The sequence below is a fragment of the Oncorhynchus mykiss genome, chromosome 3, assembly GCF_057628025.1.
Source record: "Oncorhynchus mykiss isolate SJ-2025 chromosome 3, ASM5762802v1, whole genome shotgun sequence".
Classification (NCBI taxonomy): Eukaryota; Metazoa; Chordata; class Actinopteri; order Salmoniformes; family Salmonidae; genus Oncorhynchus; species Oncorhynchus mykiss.
Window position 1 is genome coordinate 38,135,631 of NC_143024.1, and position 22,995 is coordinate 38,158,625.

The 22,995-nt window shown below is 40.6% G+C and overlaps 2 protein-coding genes across 3 annotated transcripts in view; both read left to right on the top strand.

Annotated features, from left to right (window-relative positions):
• Nucleotides 1–501: 501 nt before the first annotated feature.
• Nucleotides 502–11,414, top strand: LOC110516307 (26S proteasome regulatory subunit 6B). Of its 2 annotated transcripts, none has more exons than XM_021594804.3 (10): nucleotides 502–706; nucleotides 1,468–1,566; nucleotides 2,707–2,893; nucleotides 4,972–5,118; nucleotides 7,616–7,819; nucleotides 7,999–8,166; nucleotides 10,010–10,086; nucleotides 10,257–10,425; nucleotides 10,784–10,839; nucleotides 11,037–11,414. In XM_021594804.3, exons 1-10 carry the CDS (start codon nucleotides 623–625, stop codon nucleotides 11,148–11,150), a joined length of 1,305 nt encoding a protein of 434 aa, XP_021450479.3. In that variant the 5' UTR covers nucleotides 502–622; the 3' UTR covers nucleotides 11,151–11,414. The 2 variants fall into 2 exon arrangements, with proteins under 2 accessions (XP_021450479.3, XP_090085323.1); XM_090229197.1 differs by having other exon boundaries at nucleotides 705–1,058.
• Nucleotides 11,415–16,803: 5,389 nt separating this feature from the next.
• LOC110516329 (beta-1,4-galactosyltransferase 3) overlaps nucleotides 16,804–22,995 on the top strand; it is a 28,325-nt gene continuing 22,133 nt past the window's right edge. The window contains exon 1 of the mRNA XM_021594810.3: nucleotides 16,804–17,175. The gene's annotated coding sequence lies outside the window, so the exon portion shown is untranslated. The remainder of the gene's footprint in view (nucleotides 17,176–22,995) is intronic.

Genomic DNA, 22,995 nt, shown 5'->3' on the forward strand with positions numbered 1-22,995 from the left:
TGTTTCTGTATAGACAGGAGTAGGCTAATTAGGCTATATAATTTTGGCAATTTTAATTCAATTTACTTTAGGGGAAGCTTAGCCTATGGGGGACAGTGATCCCTCAAACAACTGAACGTTATCGTGATAGATTTGGTATGAAGCATGTTTTTTTCATCTGTGGACAGACTTGAAATACAAGACAAAAAAACAAACAAAAAAAACAGAGGAAAGATGCAACAGACTAGGTGTGAAAGATGCAACAGACTAGGTGTGAAAGATGCAGCAGTAGAGTCAGCCTATTATAGCCACAAACTAACTGGCCGGAAATCCACAAACCTCACCTCACCTATTGCACGTCACTGTCAACATCTTTTGCCAAACTGTTCTGTACATAAAGCTATTGTTCTGCTAAAGAGAGCATGAGCAGTCATTCACCTGCTATCCATCATATCTATCATCAGTATTCATCTTATTCATAGTGATCTGAGGGTGCTTGCTTACTATATCAGATGGAGGCAAGGTTTAGAAAACAAATTACTCAGAAGAACACAACATTTTATTTGTGGAGCAATCTCTCAATTCATTTACGTTTGTTGATAACACTTGTCCACAGAAACTTCATTACCCATGAATCACACAAATGTCGCTTGGATCCTTACGTAGAACGTCACATGATAAGGAATTCAACATGGAGGACATTGGAGTAACTGTTGAAAAAATTCAGGTATGATTCATTTTGACCGTGTACATTTTCACGCCGTTTCACCGTTGTTTTTGATTATACAAAGCTTTAAAAAGTATAGACAACTTAAAACGTACTATCTTTAGTCTAAAGTCTTCTTTGAATATATTTAAATCGTACGTCATCCAACTAAACGTGCCAATTCATTCACGGCACTGTAAATGCTCTGTCATGTAAGCTAACATGCTATCGCAACTGGCAAGCTAGGCAACTTTAGCTAGTTAGCTAAACGTTTGTATTTTGGTGTGGCTACGTAGCTATTTATGTTGTGGGGGTAGTATTGGTGCGCTTCAAGCTACAACCAACGTAAACAAAATAAGTAAACGGCCGGCAGGTAAGGTTAGATAGCGAAGTTAGGTAACAAGTCAGAAAACAACCGAATGTAACGTTAGCGAGCTAACTAAGTAGCTAGCGCGATAAATTAAATTGCATATGACTGAGCCTAATGTTGAATGACTTATTAATTATTAGCCAAGACACCAACCGCAGTAACGTACTTATCTGTTACGGAACAGCACTGAAACAATCGTGGATTGAAATGTCTTCCAATCCGCGTCTCTCACATTTTCTGTCGGTCATCACTCACCCAGCATTAAACAAGTAACAAGCTAGCTAGCTAGCAACACAACAAACAGTTAGCTAACGTTAGTAGTTAACATTAGCTATAGAGTTTTCACAGATTTGGGGGTATGCTCTCAACGTAGAATTTGTGTAAATGTTTGTGTTGTCTTGTGTCTACACAGGACGAAGTGCCTGCCATGCTGAACTCACGACCCCAGACGGGGCTTTCTTTCCTGGCCCCAGAACCAGAAGATCTTGAAGACCTTTACAGCAGATACAAGGTCTGTACTGTGAACAGCTTATGTTTGTCTGTGCTTGACTGTTGAGATCTATTTCTTTCAGCACCAAGAAAATCAATTTAAATCATACAGGCCCTTTCTGTGATTTCTTAATCACTGTAAAGATGTTAACTATTACGGTGCCTAGAGAAAGTATTCACACCCCTGGACTATTTCCACATTTTGTTGTTACACCCTGAATTTTAATGGATTTTTTTTGGTCTCTGGCCTTCACCCAATACCTCAGAATGTCAAAGTGGAATGATATTTTTCTATTTTTTTAAACAAATTAATTAAAAATGAAATGCCGAAATGTATTGAGTCAAGTATTCAACCCCTTTGTATGGCAAGCCTAAATAAGCTCTGAAGTAAAAATGTGCTTAATAAGTTGCATGGACTCACTCTCTGTGCAATAATAGTGTTTAACATTAATTCTGAATGACTACCTCCTCTCTGTACGCCACACACAATTATCTGTAAGGTCCCTCAGTTGAACAGTGAATTTCAAACACAGATTCAACCACAAAGACCAGGGAGAATTTACAATGACTTGCACAGAAGGGCTCATATTGGCAGATTTTTTAAAAATGTATTTTTTAAAACAAACATTGAAAACTGACTTTTTTTAAAAAGCGGACATTGAATACCCCTTTGAGCATGGTGAAGTTATTAATTACACTTTTGATGGTGCATCAATACACCGAGCGACTACGAAGTTACAGGCGTCCTTCCTGGTTCAATATATTTTCCACCAGACACTGGGAGATGAATTCAACTTTCAGCAGGACAATAACCTAAAACACAAGGCCAAATCTACACTGGAGTTGCTTACCGAGAAGACGGTGAATGTTCCTTAGTGGCGGAGTTAGTTTTGACTTAAATATATGGCACGACTTAAACTGTTGTCTAGCAATGATTTGACAGAGTTTAAAGAATAAAAAAAATTGGCCAAATCTGGAAAATGGGTAGGAGCAAGCCCATGTAATGCTTTGTAGGTTTGCAGTAAAACCTTGAAATCAGCCCTAGCCACAACAGTAAGCCATTGTAGTGGAGGCTAGCACTAGAGTAATATGATCACTATGATTCATCAATAAACATTCATTCTCCATGACACCATTCCCAATCTCCCCTTTACTATTGTAGAAGCTGCAGCAGGAGCTGGAGTTTCTGGAGGTGCAGGAGGAATACATCAAAGATGAACAGAAGAACCTGAAGAAGGAGTTCCTCCACGCCCAGGAGGAGGTGAAGAGGATACAGAGTATCCCCCTCGTCATCGGCCAGTTCCTGGAGGCTGTGGACCAAAACACAGCCATCGTGGGCTCCACCACAGGTACAGTATTTTTACACTTTTGTCTGTCCTCACATAGATTGTGTAGGTAAACCTCTGGTTGTTGGATCCAGAGACTTTAGACTTGAATCCGAGTCGATATCGGTCCGATTATTGGCCCTTTTCTATCGGCTTTGCCTATTGTCCCTCTGCCTAGCAATTCTGCTGCTATGCCAGCCGCCACTCACAACCTGAGCCACGAGCACTGCACAATGCCGATGAATGTCTAGCTGGGAAAATCAGCAGCAAGCTAGCTCATTCTCCAACAGAAAGGTGCAGTATTGAGAAACGGATGAATTGACAGTGAACAAAATTGCAGATGCACTTCCCTTATACGGTTAGTTGACAGTTTGTGCAGAAATTCTTTGGTTGTGTAAGCCCACAGTTTCATCAGCTATCCGGTTGGCTGGTCTCAGACAATCCCGCAGGTGAAGGAGGTCCTAGGCTGGCATGGTTACACGGGGTCTGCGGTTGTGACTCCGGTTGGACATACAGCCAAATTCTCAAAAATGACATTCAATGTGGCTTATGGTTGAGAAATTAACATTAAATTATCTGGAAACAGCTCTTGTGGACATTCCTGCAGTCAGCATGCCAATTGGCCGCTCCCTCAACTTGAGAAATCTGTGACATTGTGTTGTGACAAAACTGCACATTTTAGTGGCCTTTTATTGTCCCCAGCACAAGGTGAACCTGTGTAATGATCATGCTGTTTAATCCGCTTCTTGTTATGCCACACCTGTCAGGTAGATGGATTTATCTTGGCAAAAGGTAAATGCTCACTAACAGGGATATAAACACATTTTTGCATACATTTGAGAGAAATAACTTTGTGCATATGGAACATTTCTGGGATCTTTTATTTCATCTCATGAAACATGGAACCAACTCTTTACATGTTGCGTTTTATATTTTGTTCATTGTATTTATTGTAGTAGCAGTAAACAGCAAGTGATATGAGCGATGGAGAGATGTGAAAGGGAGCGAAGTTGCAGCCTTGCTCTATCCAAATGTAGAAGTAGAATCAAGTTCTAACCCGCCCATTTCTTGACAGATAGCTGGAATAGCCAATTGAGATGTTTCAAATTTTGTCCTTGCAACTGAGTTGTTGAGAACATTTTCTCCCGGTACCGGAAAATAACATAAAATACTAGTTTCGTAAACATCCTTGTTCACAAATCATAACGTTACGTTGGACTCATTTGTGTTAAATAGATATTTTATATTTTCAAACAAACAGCAGTGCCTATATGATGTCATTCCATACAGGTGTGACATACTGGAGTGATGCTCCTGTGTAAATGTTGTTGATTAGTTGGCTAATATACTGTTAGTCCAAAATGAAGGACTAACAGATTGTCATCTGTAGCGCCATAGACTCCATTGATCAGTCAAAACAAGCTCAATAACTCAATGCATGCACACACTCCTATTGAATATGGATTCACCTGTATTGTGAGTATGCCTATGACATCTTAATTTACCCAGTTTATCAAGATATTTACCATTCAAATAAAGTGACCATTGTTATTTAGTTTGGTAATAACTAAGTCAAATGTATTGTTCGGTTTAATATTGATGCGTTATTGCATACATGGCTGTCTTTGGGAAATGTTATGTTGTATATCTGCCTAAAATATCAGACAACTTTGACCCCTAAAAAATCCATATCGGTCATTCTCTAATAGCCGCACACCCATAAGCACCTATATTTTACACAGTAACACCAATGCCTGCTGAACATTTGCCTCTAATATTCACTAATGACATTTCCCCCTCTCTTTCCCTGTGCCACCCTCTTTCTCTGCTTCTCTCGTTGTCCACCCCCTTCTCCGTCTCTGTCCACCCCCTTCTCCGTCTCTGTCCACCCCCTTCTCCGTCTCTGTCCACCCCCTTCTCTGTCCACCCTCTTCTCTCTCTCTGTCCACCCCCTTCTCTCTCTCTGTCCACCCCCTTCTCTCTCTCTGTCCACCCCCTTCTCTCTCTTTGTCCACCCCCTTCTCTCTCTCTGTCCACCCCCTTCTCCCTCTCTGTCCACCCCCTTCTCCCTCTCTGTCCACCCCCCTTTCTCCTTGACTCAGGCTCAAACTACTATGTGCGTATCCTAAGCACCATCGACAGAGAGCTGCTGAAGCCCAATGCGTCGGTGGCCCTGCACAAGCACAGCAATGCCCTGGTGGACGTGCTCCCCCCAGAGGCTGACAGCAGCATCATGATGCTCACATCAGGTACACATACACACTATTCTACCCCCTGGTATGCCTATCCCTTTTGTAATATGAGTCAAAGATGTATAAAGTTTTCAAAGTAAAAAAAAAAACATCAATTAAAATTCCCTAAAAGGCTTTTGTACATTCATTGACGTGTTACCTATGCCCTTATAGAAGTTATATTCAAGATGAATGTAAAATGTCTTTCAGAATAACACTAAGTGTTTAAAAAAAATTTTTTTTTTTCATAATCACAACATTTCTGCTTTGACTGGCAGAAATATAACTATAACTGAGTCAACAAAACAAAGTTATTGTATTTTAATATTAAATACTGGTGTTAGACTGTATGACAATATTTTGTTACCCTGAACACATCGCTACGGCCCACAAATATTGATTAAATGTGATTCCTTCAGCAATAATTTAAGTTATAATACTGCATAAAAAGACAGGATAAGATGTTTAAAATGTCCAGGCTAGTTGAACTTAGATCGCTTCCATACTAGAGAGAGAGAAATGACCCATACGCCACACACATAAAGAACATGGGCTTTCCTATGCAGCATAGTTTAATTGGCACATAAGGTACAGTTTAATTGGTTTCATTTAGGATTAAATCAGCATTGAATATTTCAAACAAAGCATTAATTAGAAAACATTCCATAAACATTGTGCAAAAAACAGTTTTGCTTAATTTTTCCCCTCTTTTTTTGAGCATCAGATTTTGTCATTGTATGGATCGGTGGATGATCAGGATTGACATCCTTCTCTGATAGCTGGAAAATGTAATAGTTATGACACTGGCACAGAATAAGATTAACATCCATTAAATGTTATTAGTAGTCTATTAATGGTAGGCTATACAATGATGACACTTAATCAAAGTTTAAAAGTTAAATCAACTCCCCCTCCCTTTCTCTCTCAAACATGTTTTGTTATTATTTCATTGCTAATGTTAATAATAATCACTTTACTATAATTTGAGCCTGTGGCAAAACTTTACATTGTGTTAATTTGCATTATTACATGATTATTACATTAATGTTTTCATTATACATTGTTACACTATAACTGGTACATTTCTCTTCAATGCAGGTACATAAATGCAATTTCGAGATGACTACAGACATAGCTACATAAAATGGCCATCAAACTACTTCATTCAAACTTGTACAGTCTCGATTTATCATAAAGTTCCCCAAATGTGAAGCAGCCATTAACTAATATCATTCATAATTCATTTTTTATCCATAATTTTGTGTAATATTATATTACTAATATAATCCATCAGTTATACCTTATTAACATTGCAATTAAACATTAACTACAGTGTAATAGTGCAACTTAATGTTAAGTGTTATCCACCCAGCTTTATATCCTATTCTGTTGCTGACGATAGCATGGAAACAATACCTTTTTTTTCTGGCTAGTCTTTCTGGATCTGCGCTAATCTTTTGTCTGTGCCGTGCAGCCCTCTCCTTATTAGATAATGGCATCTATGCCTTGAAATGCCTTAATGCCATACAATTGTTTAAAATTATATTCAGTATTCATACAAGTAAATATGAATTGCATAATTAAATGTTGTTAACTAGTGAAAACATGGGATAACAAAGCTACTGTCATTCAGCATAACAAGTGATATAACATGAAACTCTTGTTGTGCTGAAGGACAAAAGCGTGATACTGAAGGACAGATTTCATACAAACATATTTAACAGGCAGTTCTTTGGCAACCTATATAAATTAATGACCTTAACCTATAAAGATTATCCTTACTTTTTATATTTAATATAGCTTTTTATAAAATAACATTAAAAGTAAGTTTTCTGTGTTGTACTGAAGGGCATGCGTTTTTGTTAGGTTACTAGAGGGTGAAAAGGTGAAATCATAAAATAATTCAGCGATTTACTCACCTCATCACATTGATAGAGGGTATTCTTTGTGATGCCACACAATTACCATCATGTTATATGTTTTAAAATGGCTTTTTGCTTTTGTTCTAGTTTATGACATTGATGAAGTGCCCGGACAAAAGTTATTCTCGGTTTAAAATATTTTTTAGATACAGTATTGTCGCCCGTTATTCTATATATTGTTGCAAACACTAACACAGTTATGCCATGGGTGTTCATTTATATTTTTTTAGGATGAATTTCTACATTTTAAAAACATATTTTTCAAATTTTAACCTGGATAGTTACACTGAAGGACACTTTAGAGCTCAATAACTCCCTTATTGTAATAGTTTGCAACACAAATATTTCTGGATGAAAAGAAGGGTAAGAGTGATTTAATATTATATTGATCAATATATTTTTATGTTAAATTAATGGCTTTCGGACACCAAATTTACACGTTTTAACCCATATATTGCACAGTTGTGAGTGGAAAAAACATGCGTGCTTACATGCATTGCATGCATATTCCATTCATTGATACCTTATCACTTGTAGTGCAGCTCCTCTCCTCTTATGATATATGTGTTATTTTCCTGTATCTCTCCTTGCAGACCAAAAGCCGGATGTGATGTATGCTGACATCGGAGGGATGGATATCCAGAAGCAGGAAGTGAGGGAAGCAGTGGAGCTTCCACTCACACACTTTGAACTCTACAAACAGATTGGCATTGACCCGCCCAGGGGGGTTCTGATGTATGGGCCTCCTGGCTGTGGGAAGACCATGCTGGCCAAGGCTGTGGCTCACCACACTACAGGTAGGCCATTCACCATGTTCACCATTATCTATAGGATGCGCTGGTGCTAACATGATTAGGCTATGTTGTCATTTTTTTGTAGCAAATAATTGTCATGTTACCATATCAGTATTTGGTTATTGACCAATGCATTTAATTTGATATCTTGGTCTCTTTCTCTGTCGCTTTCTCTCTCTCAGCGGCGTTCATCCGTGTGGTAGGCTCTGAGTTTGTGCAGAAGTACCTGGGTGAGGGCCCCCGCATGGTGCGTGACGTCTTCCGGCTGGCCAAGGAAAACGCCCCCGCCATCATCTTCATTGATGAGATCGATGCCATCGCTACCAAGCGTTTTGACGCACAGACTGGAGGTATGAGCCATTGTGTAGGTTTTTAGAATCAGCTGCACAGAATAGGCTATGGAATGGACTGGTCATTGGCTAATCACTAGCATTGCACATAGCAACCAAATCCAATAAGACAAGCAAAATAGAGCAGATTTACAGATTGGCATTTCTGATATCAAATGTTTCTACCTGTGTTCTTCAGGGTTCTCAAGGTGCTTAAAGTACTGACATTCAAGTACTGGAATACCTTGAAAATCTGACGTTTTCTCAAGTTGGTAATTAAATGAAAATGAGAGGAGAGGGCCTCCTGAGTGATCGGGAGTCCCAATAGGGCTGCAAACAATTGTCCCAGCGTTGTCTGGGTTAGGGGAGGGTTTGACAGGGGGGGCTTTACTTGTCTCATCGCGCTCTAGTGACTCCTTGTGGCCGGCTGGGTTACTGCAGGCTGACCTCGGGAGTCAGTTGAACGGTATATCGTCTGACACATTGGTGCAGCTGGGTTAAGCGGGCAGGTGTTAAGAAGCGCAGTTTAGCGGGTTATGTTTCTGAGGACGCATGACTCGACCTTCGTCTCCCGAGCCCGTTGGGGATCAAAATTTGGGAGAAAAGGGGGGTTAAAAAATATATATTGATAGGAGAGGAGAACAGATAATGCGCTAGTGCGCAATGAGACAAGGATATCCCTTCCTAACCCGGATGACGCTGGGCCAATTGTGCGTCGCCCCAAGGACCTCCCAGTCGCGGCCGGCTGCAACAGAGCACTGCGCCCGGCCCGTCACGGGTGCACGCTGACCAGGTGTTTCCTCCGACACATTGGCTGGCTTCCGGGTTGGATGTGCGTTGTGTCAAGAAGCAAGTTGGGTTGTTTCGGAGGACGCATGGCTCTCGACCTTCGTATCTCCCGAGTCCGTACGGGAGTTTCAGTGATGAGACAAGACTGTAATTACTACCAATTGGAAACCATGAAGTTGGGGAGGAAAAAGGGGTAAAAAACAAAAATTATAATAATTTTTCCTTAAGCTGGAAGTTTAATGAAATTGCGAATGTCACCAGTAGACATCTCCCAACACTGCTCATCACTACTCATATTACAAAATCATCAGTACTGACTTATGTATGTAGTGAAACAATGTTTTTGAGTAGAGCTAGCCAAGTAGTTTTTTTTTAGTTTGTGGTGATATATTGCCATCCGGTGGCGACTACGAACAATTGCGTAATATGAACTATTACAAATTATTGGTCCTTAACAATAAATATTAGTGCTTGGAAAAAGTACTTGAAAGTCCTTGAATTTGACTTGCTACTGTCTGTACGAACTCTGGATCTCACATTTTAGCTGTTTACATTGTAGTTTTTCAATCAAACAATGTTCAAATCAGCCTCAACTAAGCAGTTGGAACATGTTTCTGTAAAGGCCCCCTAGTTGCTGTGAGTCTTGGCTAGGCTATGGTTTCTCCTTGGCCCAGATGGAGACAACAGACCCATGGTCTGTCAGCTTATCTAGAGCATTGGGGAAATAAATAACATTCACATTTTTTGTGTGGCCAAGTGATTTGTTTTGACTGCCACCACCATAGAGAAGGATAAGGTTAAGGACAGGGTAGTTGCAGTTAACATCAGGTTAGAGTTGGGAATCGGAAGTTGCCCACAAAACAGAACTACCTGTAAAGATTTCAGTAAATGTCATTGTTTAAAGCATCCAGGTGAACAGATTCACACACATCCACAATAGAGACAAACTTGGTTGTGGACTTTATAATTTTGAATGGGATTGATTATTAGGACTGAAAATAAGACCAAGCAGTTATTGGTGTGGTTGAACCCTGACATTGGTAATCCCTCATTGTATTCTCTCCTTCCCAAACAGCTGACAGGGAGGTGCAGAGGATTCTGCTGGAGCTTCTCAACCAAATGGACGGCTTTGACCAGACCGTCAACGTCAAGGTGAGCAAAGTGTGAGAGCGCTATGGTCTTTGCCTCTGTGACATATTGTCTCCAGTGCTTATTGTATGTTGTAGTCCCATTAATGCAGCTAACCTGTAACTTTGTGTGTCACATTGAGAATATGTTTAAAAAAAATATATGTCTGACACACCTTTTTGTTCTCTTGTCAGGTGATCATGGCCACCAACAGGGCCGACACCCTGGACCCCGCCCTCCTGCGTCCGGGACGTCTGGACAGAAAGATTGAGTTCCCCCTACCTGACCGCCGACAGAAACGCCTGGTCTTCTCCACCATCACCAGCAAGATGAACCTCTCTGAGGAGGTGGACCTGGAGGACTGTATCCTTATTATGCCCAACTTACAGCAGTCTCTCATAACGTGTGTGTTAATGGGTGCAGGTGTGTATTGTACTAGCAACATCATGCAATCTTTTCCTGCTCAGAACAAATTCTGTGTCCAGTTCATTGAGTGTGCTTGTAAGTTTTCATTAAATATTTACCTCCTTGATTACCCCTCTGATCTGGAACAATAGTCTCATGAAAGGTCAAATGAACCATGACTTAAGTACTCTAACTGATTCCCGCCTTTGTAAAGTAATGCACTTCCCCATACCTTTCTTTGGTTGCTAAGTAACCGAAAGAACTCTACATTGTTCAGTGTCATTTGTGTTTGCGGTTGTCCTTAACCAGTGTGTAGATGTGGCCAGACCAGACAAGATCTCCGGAGCAGACATCAACTCTATCTGCCAGGAGGTGAGTGGGACCCCGTGCTGTTGGGAGGAATTCTTCCATGGGGGGTCAAACTACTCCAAAAGACTCTGTCAAAGAGTCACAAGTTATTGCGTTTGCTAACTCTAGTTCCAAAGAGAACTAAATATCACCTGTTGTCGGTGTGAGAACTGGAAACACTCTTTTAAATGTGTTATAATTCTTTCATTCCTCTCATTCAGGCTGGCATGCTGGCTGTCCGTGAAAATAGGTACATTGTCCTGGCCAAGGACTTTGAGAAGGCCTACAAGACAGTTATCAAGAAGGATGAGCAGGAGCATGAGTTCTACAAGTAGAAAGTAACCCCCCCCCCTCCCCTCTCTAAAAAAATAAATAAAAAGGCATTCACACAATTTTGTGATTTTATGTGTGTTTGTCTACTACTGTGTCCATTTGTGGTTTCAGACTGACTAACACACACATAGTGAATGGACTGTGTCTTTATGTTTTACTTGACTGTAGCTTGTATAATGGCCGAGAGTTTGTACCTGTAATGTACTCACTGATTAAACAGTACTCTAAAAAATATTAAAGAAGTTTTCCATAAAAATGTAAGAAAAGTATGCATAGTTGGTCTTTATTGTTCATGTGGACTGAAATATACTGGTTTAAAGTCTAGTGATGTAACAAGACAAACACACTAACATGCCCAGGGTCATCTGCAGTGGTAGCCATACATTTGATAGATAAAGTGACTGTTGGTCATAGCCTCTGACTAGGAACAGAGCGCCAAGAATAGTCTAGGCACCACTGATGCGGGGTCCTCCGTTAGAGGGGACATGGCGGCTTCTTTCCCTCTCTGTGTCTGCCCATGATTCAAAGCAGTTCAGCCTCAGGTTGAAGTTCAGCCTAACACCACAAGGGGAGAAAGACTCTGTTAGTCAAGCTCTCTGGAGATACACATTTACTATTAAGGGCAAGATTGTGGTTTAGAAAGTAAAAGGCCCCTCATATAGTATATCAATTGGAATAGTACCCACTTGTGTCCTAATGGGAAACATGGGCAGGTGGTCAGTGACTGGGTCAAGGTAGTTGGTGTAGAGGTCAATGGTTACACACTCCAGGTCCTGTGACATCTTGGCGAAGATTGGTCCCAGGTCATGGTTTGGTAGCATCAGTTGCGGTGCTGGCTGGTATGGCTCACTGGGCGAATCCCCCCCCCCCCCCCCCCCCCCCCCCCTTCAGCGCCAAAGGATTTGATGAGCTTCAGCTTTGAAAAGCTCCTCTACTTCAGCTACGGTCACTGAAAGAATAAGACAAAAATTATGAGAGCAGTCCACAAATTTGGGTACATTTCTGAGAGATCTCTTTCGTATATAAATATCAGCAGCTCAAGCAGGGTCATTGTCTAAGATGTCAAGTTCTTCAGTTCCTGTGCAAGCTCTCTGCCATCCAAGTTTGAGTGTTCTTTATAGTGCAGTGTCATACTAAGGGCCTCGTTGTTCTGTCAGCTCCTCATTTGAGAGACTTTGGAACGGTTGACAGCACTCAACTTATCTCCCACATTTTCCAATGTGGAAAATCTTTCCTGAAGGGCTGAGGTTGCAGCATCAACAACGACATTGAAAAATGTCACCTCCAGCTTCTTCAGATCATCACTCAAAGGCTCATCAAATGATTTGTATGAGAAGTGCCACCAGAGACTGCACAATAGCAGTCAGACGTGTCAACACCTCTCTATCTTATCCTCTCAGCCTCCATAAGTGCCATCTCATGCTTAGAATTTGTTTACCCTTTTTTTTAGCCTCGCCAGTTCTTTCCATGTTTTCATGCAGTTTGGTGTTCTGGACTGCTGTCGTGTGAAGTCAGCAAAGAACTTGTATGTTGTCAGTCCTGAGTTTGCTAAAGTAATTCTATTCTTAGAAAAGAGTATCAAATCAAATTTTATTTGTCACATACACATGGTTAGCAGATGTTAATGCGAGTGTAGCGAAATGCTTGTGCTTCTAGTTCCGACAATGCAGTAATAACCAACGAGTAATCTAGCCTAACCATTCCACAACTACTACCTTATACACACAAGTGTAAAGGGATATAGAATATGTACATAAAGATATATGAATGAGTGATGGTACAGAACGGCATAGGCAAGATGCAGTAGATGGTATCGACTACAGTATATACATATGAGATGAGTAATGTAGAGTATGTAACATTATATTAAGTGACATTGTTTAAAGTGGCTAGTGATACATGTATTACATAAAGATGGCAAGATGCAGTAGATGATATAGAGTACAGTATATACATATGAGATGAGTAATGTAGAGTATGTAACATTATATTAAGTGACATTGTTTAAAGTGGCTAGTGATTCATTTTTTACATCAATTCCCATTATTAAAGTGAGCTGGAGTTGAGTCAGTATGTTGGCAGCAGCCACTCAATGTTAGTGGTGGCTGTTTAACAGTCTGATGGCCTTGAGATAGAAGCTGTTTTTCAGTCTCTCGGTCCCAGCTTTGATGAGTTTGCAGCAGAAGCGGCTGTTGTTTCTTTCAGAATACACCAACCAACTTCTAGGGATTTTTTTCACCACTCACCAAGGTCTTCCTGAAATACTGGTGGTGGCAACTTCTTCCATCATTCTCATTCCTTGGGAAAACAAAGTTAGGTGGTCCTCCTCTGCAAACTAGTTGTGTCTGAATTCTGTCAGTCAGAACTGAAGGCCAGTCAGCAGGGTCTGTAGACAGTGGTTCATCCTCACCCGCAGGGTTTGGTGGGAATGCTGCTATAGGCATTTCTAATGGAGAGCACATGGGCATTAGTTTACACACATTATTCACTGAATTTATAGTGGTGGAACATCCCACATACAGTGCCTTGCGAAAGTATTCGGCCCCTTTGAACTTTGCAACCTTTTGCTACATTTCAGGCTTCAAACATAAATATATAAAACTGTATTTTTTTGTGAAGAATCAACAACAAGTGGGACACAATCATGAAGTGGAACGACATTTATTGGATATTTCAAACTTTTTTAACAAATCAAAAACTGAAAGATTGGGCGTGCAAAATTATTCAGCCCCTTTACTTTCAGTGCAGCAAACTCTCTCCAGAAGTTCAGTGAGGATCTCTGAATGATCCAATGTTGACCTAAATGACTAATGATGATAAATACAATCCACCTGTGTGTAATCAAGTCTCCGTATAAATGCACCTGCACTGTGATAGTCTCAGAGGTCCGTTAAAAGCGCAGAGAGCATCATGAAGAACAAGGAACACACCAGGCAGGTCCGAGATACTGTTGTGAAGAAGTTTAAAGCCGGATTTGGATACAAAAAGATTTCCCAAGCTTTAAACATCCCAAGGAGCACTGTGCAAGCGATAATATTGAAATGGAAGGAGTATCAGACCACTGCAAATCTACCAAGACCTGGCCGTCCCTCTAAACTTTCAGCTGATACAAGGAGAAGACTGATCAGAGATGCAGCCAAGAGGCCCATGTTCACTCTGGATGAACTGCAGAGATCTACAGCTGAGGTGGGAGACTCTGTCCATAGGACAACAATCAGTCGTATATTGCACAAATCTGGCCTTTATGGAAGAGTGGCAAGAAGAAAGCCATTTCTTAAAGATATCCATAAAAAGTGTCGTTTAAAGTTTGCCACAAGCCACCTGGGAGACACACCAAACATGTGGAAGAAGGTGCTCTGGTCAGATGAAACCAAAATGGAACTTTTTGGCAACAATGCAAAACGTTATGTTTGGCGTAAAAGCAACACAGCTGAACACACCATCCCCACTGTCAAACATGGTGGTGGCAGCATCATGGTTTGGGCCTGCTTTTCTTCAGCAGGGACAGGGAAGATGGTTAAAATTGATGGGAAGATGGATGGAGCCAAATACAGGACCATTCTGGAAGAAAACCTGATGGAGTCTGCAAAAGACCTGAGACTGGGACGGAGATTTGTCTTCCAACAAGACAATGATCCAAAACATAAAGCAAAATCTACAATGGAATGGTTCAAAAATAAACATATCCAGGTGTTAGAATGGCCAAGTCAAAGTCCAGACCTGAATCCAATCGAGAATCTGTGGAAAGAACTGAAAACTGCTGTTCACAAATGCTCTCCATCCAACCTCACTGAGCTCGAGCTGTTTTGCAAAGAGGAATGGGAAAATATTTCAGTCTCTCGATGTGCAAAACTGATAGAGACATACCCCAAGCGACTTACAGCTGTAATCGCAGCAAAAGGTGGCGCTACAAAGTATTAACTTAAGGGGGCTGAATAATTTTGCACGCCTAATTTTTCAGTTTTTGATTTGTTAAAAAAGTTTTAAATATCCAATAAATGTCTTTCCACTTCATGATTGTGTCCCACTTGTTGTTGATTCTTCACAAAAAAATACAGTTTTATATCTTTATGTTTGAAGCCTGAAATGTGGCAAAAGGTCGCAAAGTTCAAGGGGGCCGAATACTTTCGCAAGGCACTGTACTTACCCAGTAATAATAAAATAATTGTTACCTACAATATGGAAACGTAAAACTTTGCAAAAGGGAAATTATGTGTTTTGTTTATGTTATGCAGGGATGCACACATAAACACATGTGCATGTACCCACACACACCTGCGCATGTTCACAAACATACCTGAAGAATCCTGGTGGGGAGAAGTGGAAGCAAATGGGTCTTCATCCTCGGGCTCAGACAACATTTGTGAAGACACCTGTGTGGCTGAGGAGGTAGATGGCTCCTCATCCTCAGGCTCTGAGATCATTTCTGAATAGGCCTGTGTGGCAGAGGAGGTAGATGGCTCCTCATCCTGGCTAGTGCCAGAGGGTGCTCCCCCTAATTGCATTAGTACTGTACAAAGTTAAGAGGTGTGCTGTTTGATAGATTCCCCCGCTCCCCCTACCTCGGGCTTCCAGTTGGTAGACCTGAGGTCAACCTACCCCCGCCCCCTCCCCATCTTGTACTTCTGTGTGGGAGACCTTCCCAGGCAGTAGCCTGCCTAGCTCACAAACTAGAATCAGGGCGCTCACTCCAACAAGGTTAATTGACCCACAGTGACATGAAATCATTGACTTGACGTGCAAATGTCACCATTCCCCCAAAAATTGCATCCCCTGGCAAGATGAGCGCCCAGGGCGGCAGCCCATGTCGCCCATACCTAAATCCGCCACTGGGTAGCATCCTTTGACCAGGGCAGAGACTGCACCACATTGCTGACACTACAGCATCCAAGGTGGACTGGGGCTTCCAGGAGTGGAACTGAGGAAGAGGTGGAAGCTTGGACATTCTGAAGAAAGGTTTGGACAACCAAATTCAAATGTGTGTGTGATCACTAACGGCCATAACTATTTGTTCATAACTACAGTTTCAGAGGATCAATCCATCACCTTAAGGTGAAATTTTTTGTCAGATTATAGAAATATATTTAGTTTAGATATGTTAGTGATCATGAAAAGGCTATTCATTTTGGTAACCACTTCATTGCCTTTATTTAACTCCTGCCAGTGGACCAGTAATTTAACCTACATTTAACAACTACCCAGTCCCATAACGTAGAATACTGAACTATTGAGTGGAGTCCTTACCTTTTAAATAAGATGTTTTGTGTTGAAATACGCCAAAAAGTCAGTACTTTGGCTATGACCACAATTGGTTTACACTTGATTTTCAACTAAGAGATGAGTGATGCACCATTCTAGAATCTAGAACACATCTATTACAATAGAATACTTTATTTTCTCCCATCTGCCATTTGGTATAAAATCTATATTTGATTTGAAAGTACAATTTCTACATAAAAGCACAACGTGTACGAAAGATACAGTAGTAGGTATAAATAAACAAATGTAATTTGTATTACACAATTTCTGTAATTGATATTTACCATGTCTCATCGAGTCAAGCATATCGTGTTTTCCTCGTTCTATATTCAGTAACCCTTAACACAAAAGGGTCGTTATGTCACTGTGTACTACCCAACGTCACCCCATTCAATTGTATTGTCGGTGCATTCATTTAATTATTGTGAAACCAAAACAGCAAGTCGTGGTGAAAATCAGGACATGCATACAGCACGAAAAGGTTCGAGGAGGTGCGCTAAACTAACTCTTAAAGTCTCTGCCGACGTTACCATTCATTACTACAAGCAAAACCAAACAGCTGTGTACATCACTTCCTGTACTGGTTCTACATGTGAAGTGTGGCTGAAGAAGCCGCATTTCAACTTCGAAACGCAACCCTGGAGCAACTCGAATTGTGAAAGTGATGTTTAGTAATTCTGTTGCATGGAATAAATTAGGAAAGGAACCATTAAGCTATCCACGAACAAGAGGGGTGGAATGGTAAACACCGTCTCGTGCGTTTAGTTGGTAAGCTGGCCACAGTTTATTTATTTTTATCTAGCTAACTAGCTAATAATGCTAACTGGATAGCCAGCAACGTTACGTTTAACAAATCATGACCGTGTATGAAATAAGTTAGCTAGTCGTTAGCAAGCGAGCAAAGCAGAAGGAAGTGGAGTCAGTGACGTTAGTTTGCCGGCTTTTATAGCTTGTTTCTCCGTCACATTTGCTAGTTAGTCCGTAGCTAATGTTGGCTATCTAAAATGTTACATATTTATTTATTGTGGCCGCTTTAACAAGAGTTGTTGAGGCAAGGCTCGAGCCCAGGTAAATTAGCTACGCCAGAAATGGTGGAGTCTTTGGTTACATCATCATGACTCTCGTACAAAATCTAAAGTAAAACTTGAATGATCTAATAATGTAAAAACACAAAACGGATTAATTTACTGAACACCATAGAGTGTGTGTGTGGGCAGGCTACATGGTATTGTTGCATCTGTTCATGTCTGTGACCAAGCAAAAAAATCTTATTCCGAAGGAATAGCTGGGTGATTTTGTTTTATTTCATCTTTATTTAACCAGACACGTCAGTTAAGAACTCATTCTTATTTACAATGACAGATTTAGCAAATACGTTAGATTTTAGAGAGAGAATGTGAATTTAGATTTTTTTTAAAATTCTCTCAACCTTTATTAAGACTAAAATAACCGTAAACTTTTGGGTTAACAGCCATGTTCAGGGACAGATCGACTATTTTTTTGTTTGTTTACGTCGTCAGCTCGGGGATTTGATCTAGCAACCTTTCGGTTACTGGCCCAACACTAGGCTACCTGCATATTAGAAGTGCATAAGCCATTTGTTACTTTAAAAAACAATTATACAGACAATATGGTCTAAGTATTTTGTCGTTACCACCACGACAAGCAAATGTATATTCTAATGTTTTTTTCAAGTGTGTACTTTGTTACCATGTATATGAATAGTGACAGCTGAGCATATGGTGGGAAATTCACATTTTGATGCCGGGAAATTCTAGAAAAATATAATATTTGTATTGAATGTCATTACCAAGTAGGCTATAATTAAAACAAATTATTACATTAAAAAAAATAGTTTTGAATATTTATTTAGGATACATTGTATGCTAGCTGTTCAACTGGAGTTAGCATGTCATTCCCACCACACTTGATTACCACCACATAATGAACTGTGATGGTAATGACGAAATGTTTTAGTTCATACACTTTTACTAACCTTAAGACCTGAAAAGACTAATTGCATATATGATTAAGTTGAAATTGAACACTTATTTGCTATTACATTTTGTATTATGTTAGGATGATGGAGTGATTGATGTCTATTTATGTGACTTACTATGGTTATTACTGACTTCAATTATTTTCTATGAGATGCCCCCTAAATCAACCAAGGAGAGGACAAGGACATACACTATATATATATATATATACACAAAAGTATGTGGACACCCATTCAAAATAGTGGATTCTGCTATTTCAGCCACACCCGTTGCTGAAAGGTGAATAAAATTCAGCACACAGCCATGCAATCTCCACAGACAAACATTGATAGTAGAATGTCCCTTACTGAAGAGAGCAGCGACTTTCAATGTGGCACAGTCATAGGATGCCACCATTTCCAACAAGTCCGTTCATAAAATATAAGCCCTGCTATAGTAGCACTGGTCAACTGTAAGTGCTGTTATTGTGAAGTGGAAACGTCTAGGAGCAACAACGGCTCAACCACAAGTGGTAGGCCACACAAGCTCACAGAATGGGACTGCCGGGTTCTGACGCGCGTAAAAATCGCCTGTCCTCAGTTGCAACACCTGCTACCGAATTCCGCACTGCCTCCGGTAGCAACGTCAGCAAAATAACTCGTCGGGAGCTTCATGAAATGGGTTTCCATTTCAGAGCAGCCCCAACCAAGCATAAGATCACCATGCACAATGCCAAGCGTCGGCTGGAGTGGTGTAAAGCTCTCTGCCATTGGACTCTGGAGCAGTGGAAACGCATTCTGTAGAGTGATGAATCATGCTTCACTATCTGACAGTCCAACGGATGACTCTGGATTTGGTAGATGCCAGGAAAACGATACCTGCCCCATGCATAGTGCCAACCTTAAGTTTGGTGGAGGACGAATAATGGTCTTAGGCTATATTTCATGGTTCGGGCTAGGCCCCTTAGTTCCGATGAAGGGAAATCTTAACCCTTCAGCATACAACGACATTCTAGACGATTTTGCCCTTCCAACTTTGTGGCAAAAGTTTGGAGAAGTCATGCTGAAACAGTAAAGGGCCAATGCCCCCGCGCACAAAGCGAGGGGTCCATACATAAATGGTTTGTTGAGATTGGTGTGGAAGAACTTGACTGGCCTGCACAGAGCCCTGACCTCAACCCCATCAAACATTTTTGGGATGAATCGGAACTAATGGTCTGTTCTGTATCTTCAACAAAATTAAACATACTACTGTGACATTAAAGTGTTTAATGGTATTTCTCATCAGTTTTATATGAAATGCCATTTCCACCACAGTGTCATTACCACAATGCTAAGTCATTACTATCACCGTACATATTTGAAGCAAATGTGTATTAATTACAGTTGATATTGATTATTTTTGCCGTATGTGAACCTTGTATGCTTGTTCTTAAGATAATTCCTAAAATAATGTAAAATATTACAATTTTAATGTGGTAAATACATGTTTCTGAGTATCTTCAAGGCCTATATGGACCTTTAGACATGACAATGGTAAATACATGTAATCAAAACTACCTTAGGCACAATTTTATGTAATTTCCTTTTCAACTAAAATAGCACATTTTATGAAGTGGTGGCAATGACATTTCCCCTCGGGTATATGGGGAAACCAATAAAAATGTTTAATTTCTTTAAGTGGTATGGTCTCAGACTCTTAGATCTTGTTTCCAGACAGAGTGAAGAACATATTCAGAGATAAGAAGCAGTTTCAAGAGGTTTAAATTTAAAAAACATTTAACATCCAGAAGTGCCTGTATTTACAAAATCACCCAGCTATGATGGAAGACTTGTATACTCAAGGTTTAGGAGTATCCTGTGTACAGTTCCTGAACCAGGATCATTTTAAATCCACCTAGCAGCCTCTCTGTAAACAGGATTAGGAGGGAGTGAATGTAATTTAAAAACAGTTTGTGCAATCAAGCTCAGAAAGTGGTCTGTCTTTTGTTTTCTATATTTGCCCAGCCATGGCTGTTTGCCATCTTTTGAAGGTGGACAAAAGGGGCAGCAGGTAGCCTAGTGGTTAGAGCAATGGTCCAGTAACCGAAAGGTTGCTTGATCGAATCCCTAGCTGACAAGGTAAAAATCTGTCATTCTGCCCCTGAACAAGGCAGTTAGCCTACCGGGGAACAGTGGGTTGTCTTTGTAAATAAGAATTTGTTCTTAACTGACTTGCCTAGTTAAAAAATAATAATAATAAAACCTGCTCTGTAATCTGTTTGCTTTGGGCAGTGTCATTTGAGCTGGGCAAACCTTACTCCCTATTCTCCTCTCTGTTTTAAATAGTTTCCAGAGTGAGAAATGGCCACAACGACCCCGTCACAAGAGCTGTCAGGTTGACTGAGTGAATACTGGCTCTAACGTTAGACTTGCAGAGGGGACTGTATTATAGGACTCCGCGGTGTTCATGGGATAAGAGCCTGACTTTATCAATGCAGATGTCTGCTGAACAGCAAGATCCTATCACAGAGTTTCCAAACTTGTTCGTATTTGCCCAAGCACTACTACACAGCTGATTCAAATAACCAACTAATCACTCTTTTGATTAATTTGAATCCGCTGTGTAGTGCTAGGGAAAACCCCGAAACGTGAATCCAGGGGGGACCCCAAGGCCGAGTTTGAAATCCTGTTCTGGTGCGTTTAGTTCGCGTGAACGTTTGCAACGTTGCGTAACTGTTTGTACTGAATGACACTAATCCCCAAAACGTTCTTGAACAGACATTGAGGTACGTTTCCTCCCATTTGGTGGGTGTGGCTTGAAGCAATGAGTGATGTATTTAAAGGGCAGTGGCCATGCTGACAGCGTTCCCGAAAACCTCAACCCAACCCCTCCCTGTTTTTCAACTGGTCGTTCAGTACAGCACTGTTTGCGATCAATTGAACGTTCCAGAATGTAAAAACATACTGAACTCAGCTCTGGTCTGTACAGACATGCATTACTGTTCAAAAGTTTGGGGTCACTTAGAAATGTCCTTGTTTTTGAAAGAAAAGCACATTTTCTTTGTTCATTCAAATAACATAAAATTGATCAGAAATACTGTGTAGACATTGTTAATGTTGTAAATGACTATTGTAGCTGGAAACGGCAGATTTTTATTTTATTTTATGGAATATCTACATAGGTGTACAGAGGCCCATTGTCAACAACCATACCTCCTGTGTTCCAATGGCACATTGTGTTAGCTAATCCAGAGTTGCAAAGAAAAAGCCATATGTCACTGGCCAATAAAAATAAAAGATTAAGATGGGCAAAAGAACACACTAAGCCAGCATCCCGGAGTCGCCTCTTCACTGTTGATGTTGAGACTGGTGTTTTGCATGTACTATTTAATGAAGCTGCCAGTTGAGGACTTGTAAGGCGTCTGTTTCTCAAACTAGACACTAATGTACTGTCCTCTTGCTCAGTTGTGCACCGGGCCTCCCACTCCTCTTTCTATTCTGGTTAGAGCCAGTTTGCGCTGTTCTGTGAAGGGAGTAGTACAGAGCGTTGTACGAGATCTTCAGTTTCTTGGCAATTTCTCGCATGGAATAGCCTTAATTTCTCAGAACAAGAATAGACTGACGAGTTTCAGAAGAAAGGTATTTGTTTCTGGACATTTTGAGCCTGTAATCGAACCCACAAATGCTGATGCTCCAGATACTCAACTAGTCTAAAGAAGGCCAGTTTATTTGCTTCTTTAATGAGCACAACAGTTTTCAGCGGTGCTAACATAATTGCAAAAGGGTTTTCTAATGATCAATTAGCCTTTTAAAATGATAAACTTGGATTAGCTAACACAACGTGCCATTGGAACACAGGGGGGGGATGGTTGCTCTCCATTTGTGGAAGAGACTGCATTGATTGCTTGTTCTTCGCCTACAGTTTGATGCTGAATATGCAAAAACAGGATTTTACAACAGTTAGCCAACCAGTGCTGTGTAACCATTCATTTGCTACCATTTAACATGTATTGGACATTTTAAAGGGACATCAGGATTTTTGTAACAAAGCCCTTTTACTACTTCCCTAGAGTCAGATGAACTCATGGATACCATTTTATGTCTCTGCATCCAGTATGAAGGAAGTTGCAGGTCGTTTTGTTAGTGTTAGCACAATGACAAAGTCTATGGTATCTACTAGTATGCTAGCAGTTACCATAGACTTCCAGTCATTGCACTAACGCTAGTTAGCAATTGTGCTAACGCTAGTTAGCGATTTCTTTCCAACTGCGCTCAGAGACATAGAAATGGTATCCACAAGTTCATTGGACTCTGGGGAAGTAGATAAAGGGCTTGGTTGACAAAATCCTGAAGTATCCCTTTTATGGTCTGAAGTGCACTTGCCCATTAGCCAAGTAAGGAGTAGGCTTTTGGTTGCCTGTCAGATATGATCACTTACATGCAGAAATGCAATATTCTGTCTTTTATATGAACGTAGTGAATGAACCACAAATGTTTATGTTGTGTGGTTGTTTTCATTGTAAACTGTCACCTGCCCAATGGAACAACCACAGAGTAGGCTCAACTTGCACGACTGCTCAGTTCACTTGCCCTAGGTGACAAGGCAACTTGTTATGCCAATCCCTGTT

What these genes read in the sequence shown, in the direction of transcription:
- LOC110516307 (XM_021594804.3), top strand. Translation starts at nt 623, where the DNA reads ATGTCGCTTGGATCCTTACGTAGAACGTCACATGATAAGGAATTCAAC. An exon ending in ACCTTTACAGCAGATACAAG is followed by an intron (nt 1,567 to 2,706) that starts GTCTGTACTGTG and finishes TTACTATTGTAG; the next exon opens with AAGCTGCAGCAGGAGCTGGA. An exon ending in TCAACTCTATCTGCCAGGAG is followed by an intron (nt 10,840 to 11,036) that starts GTGAGTGGGACC and finishes CCTCTCATTCAG; the next exon opens with GCTGGCATGCTGGCTGTCCG.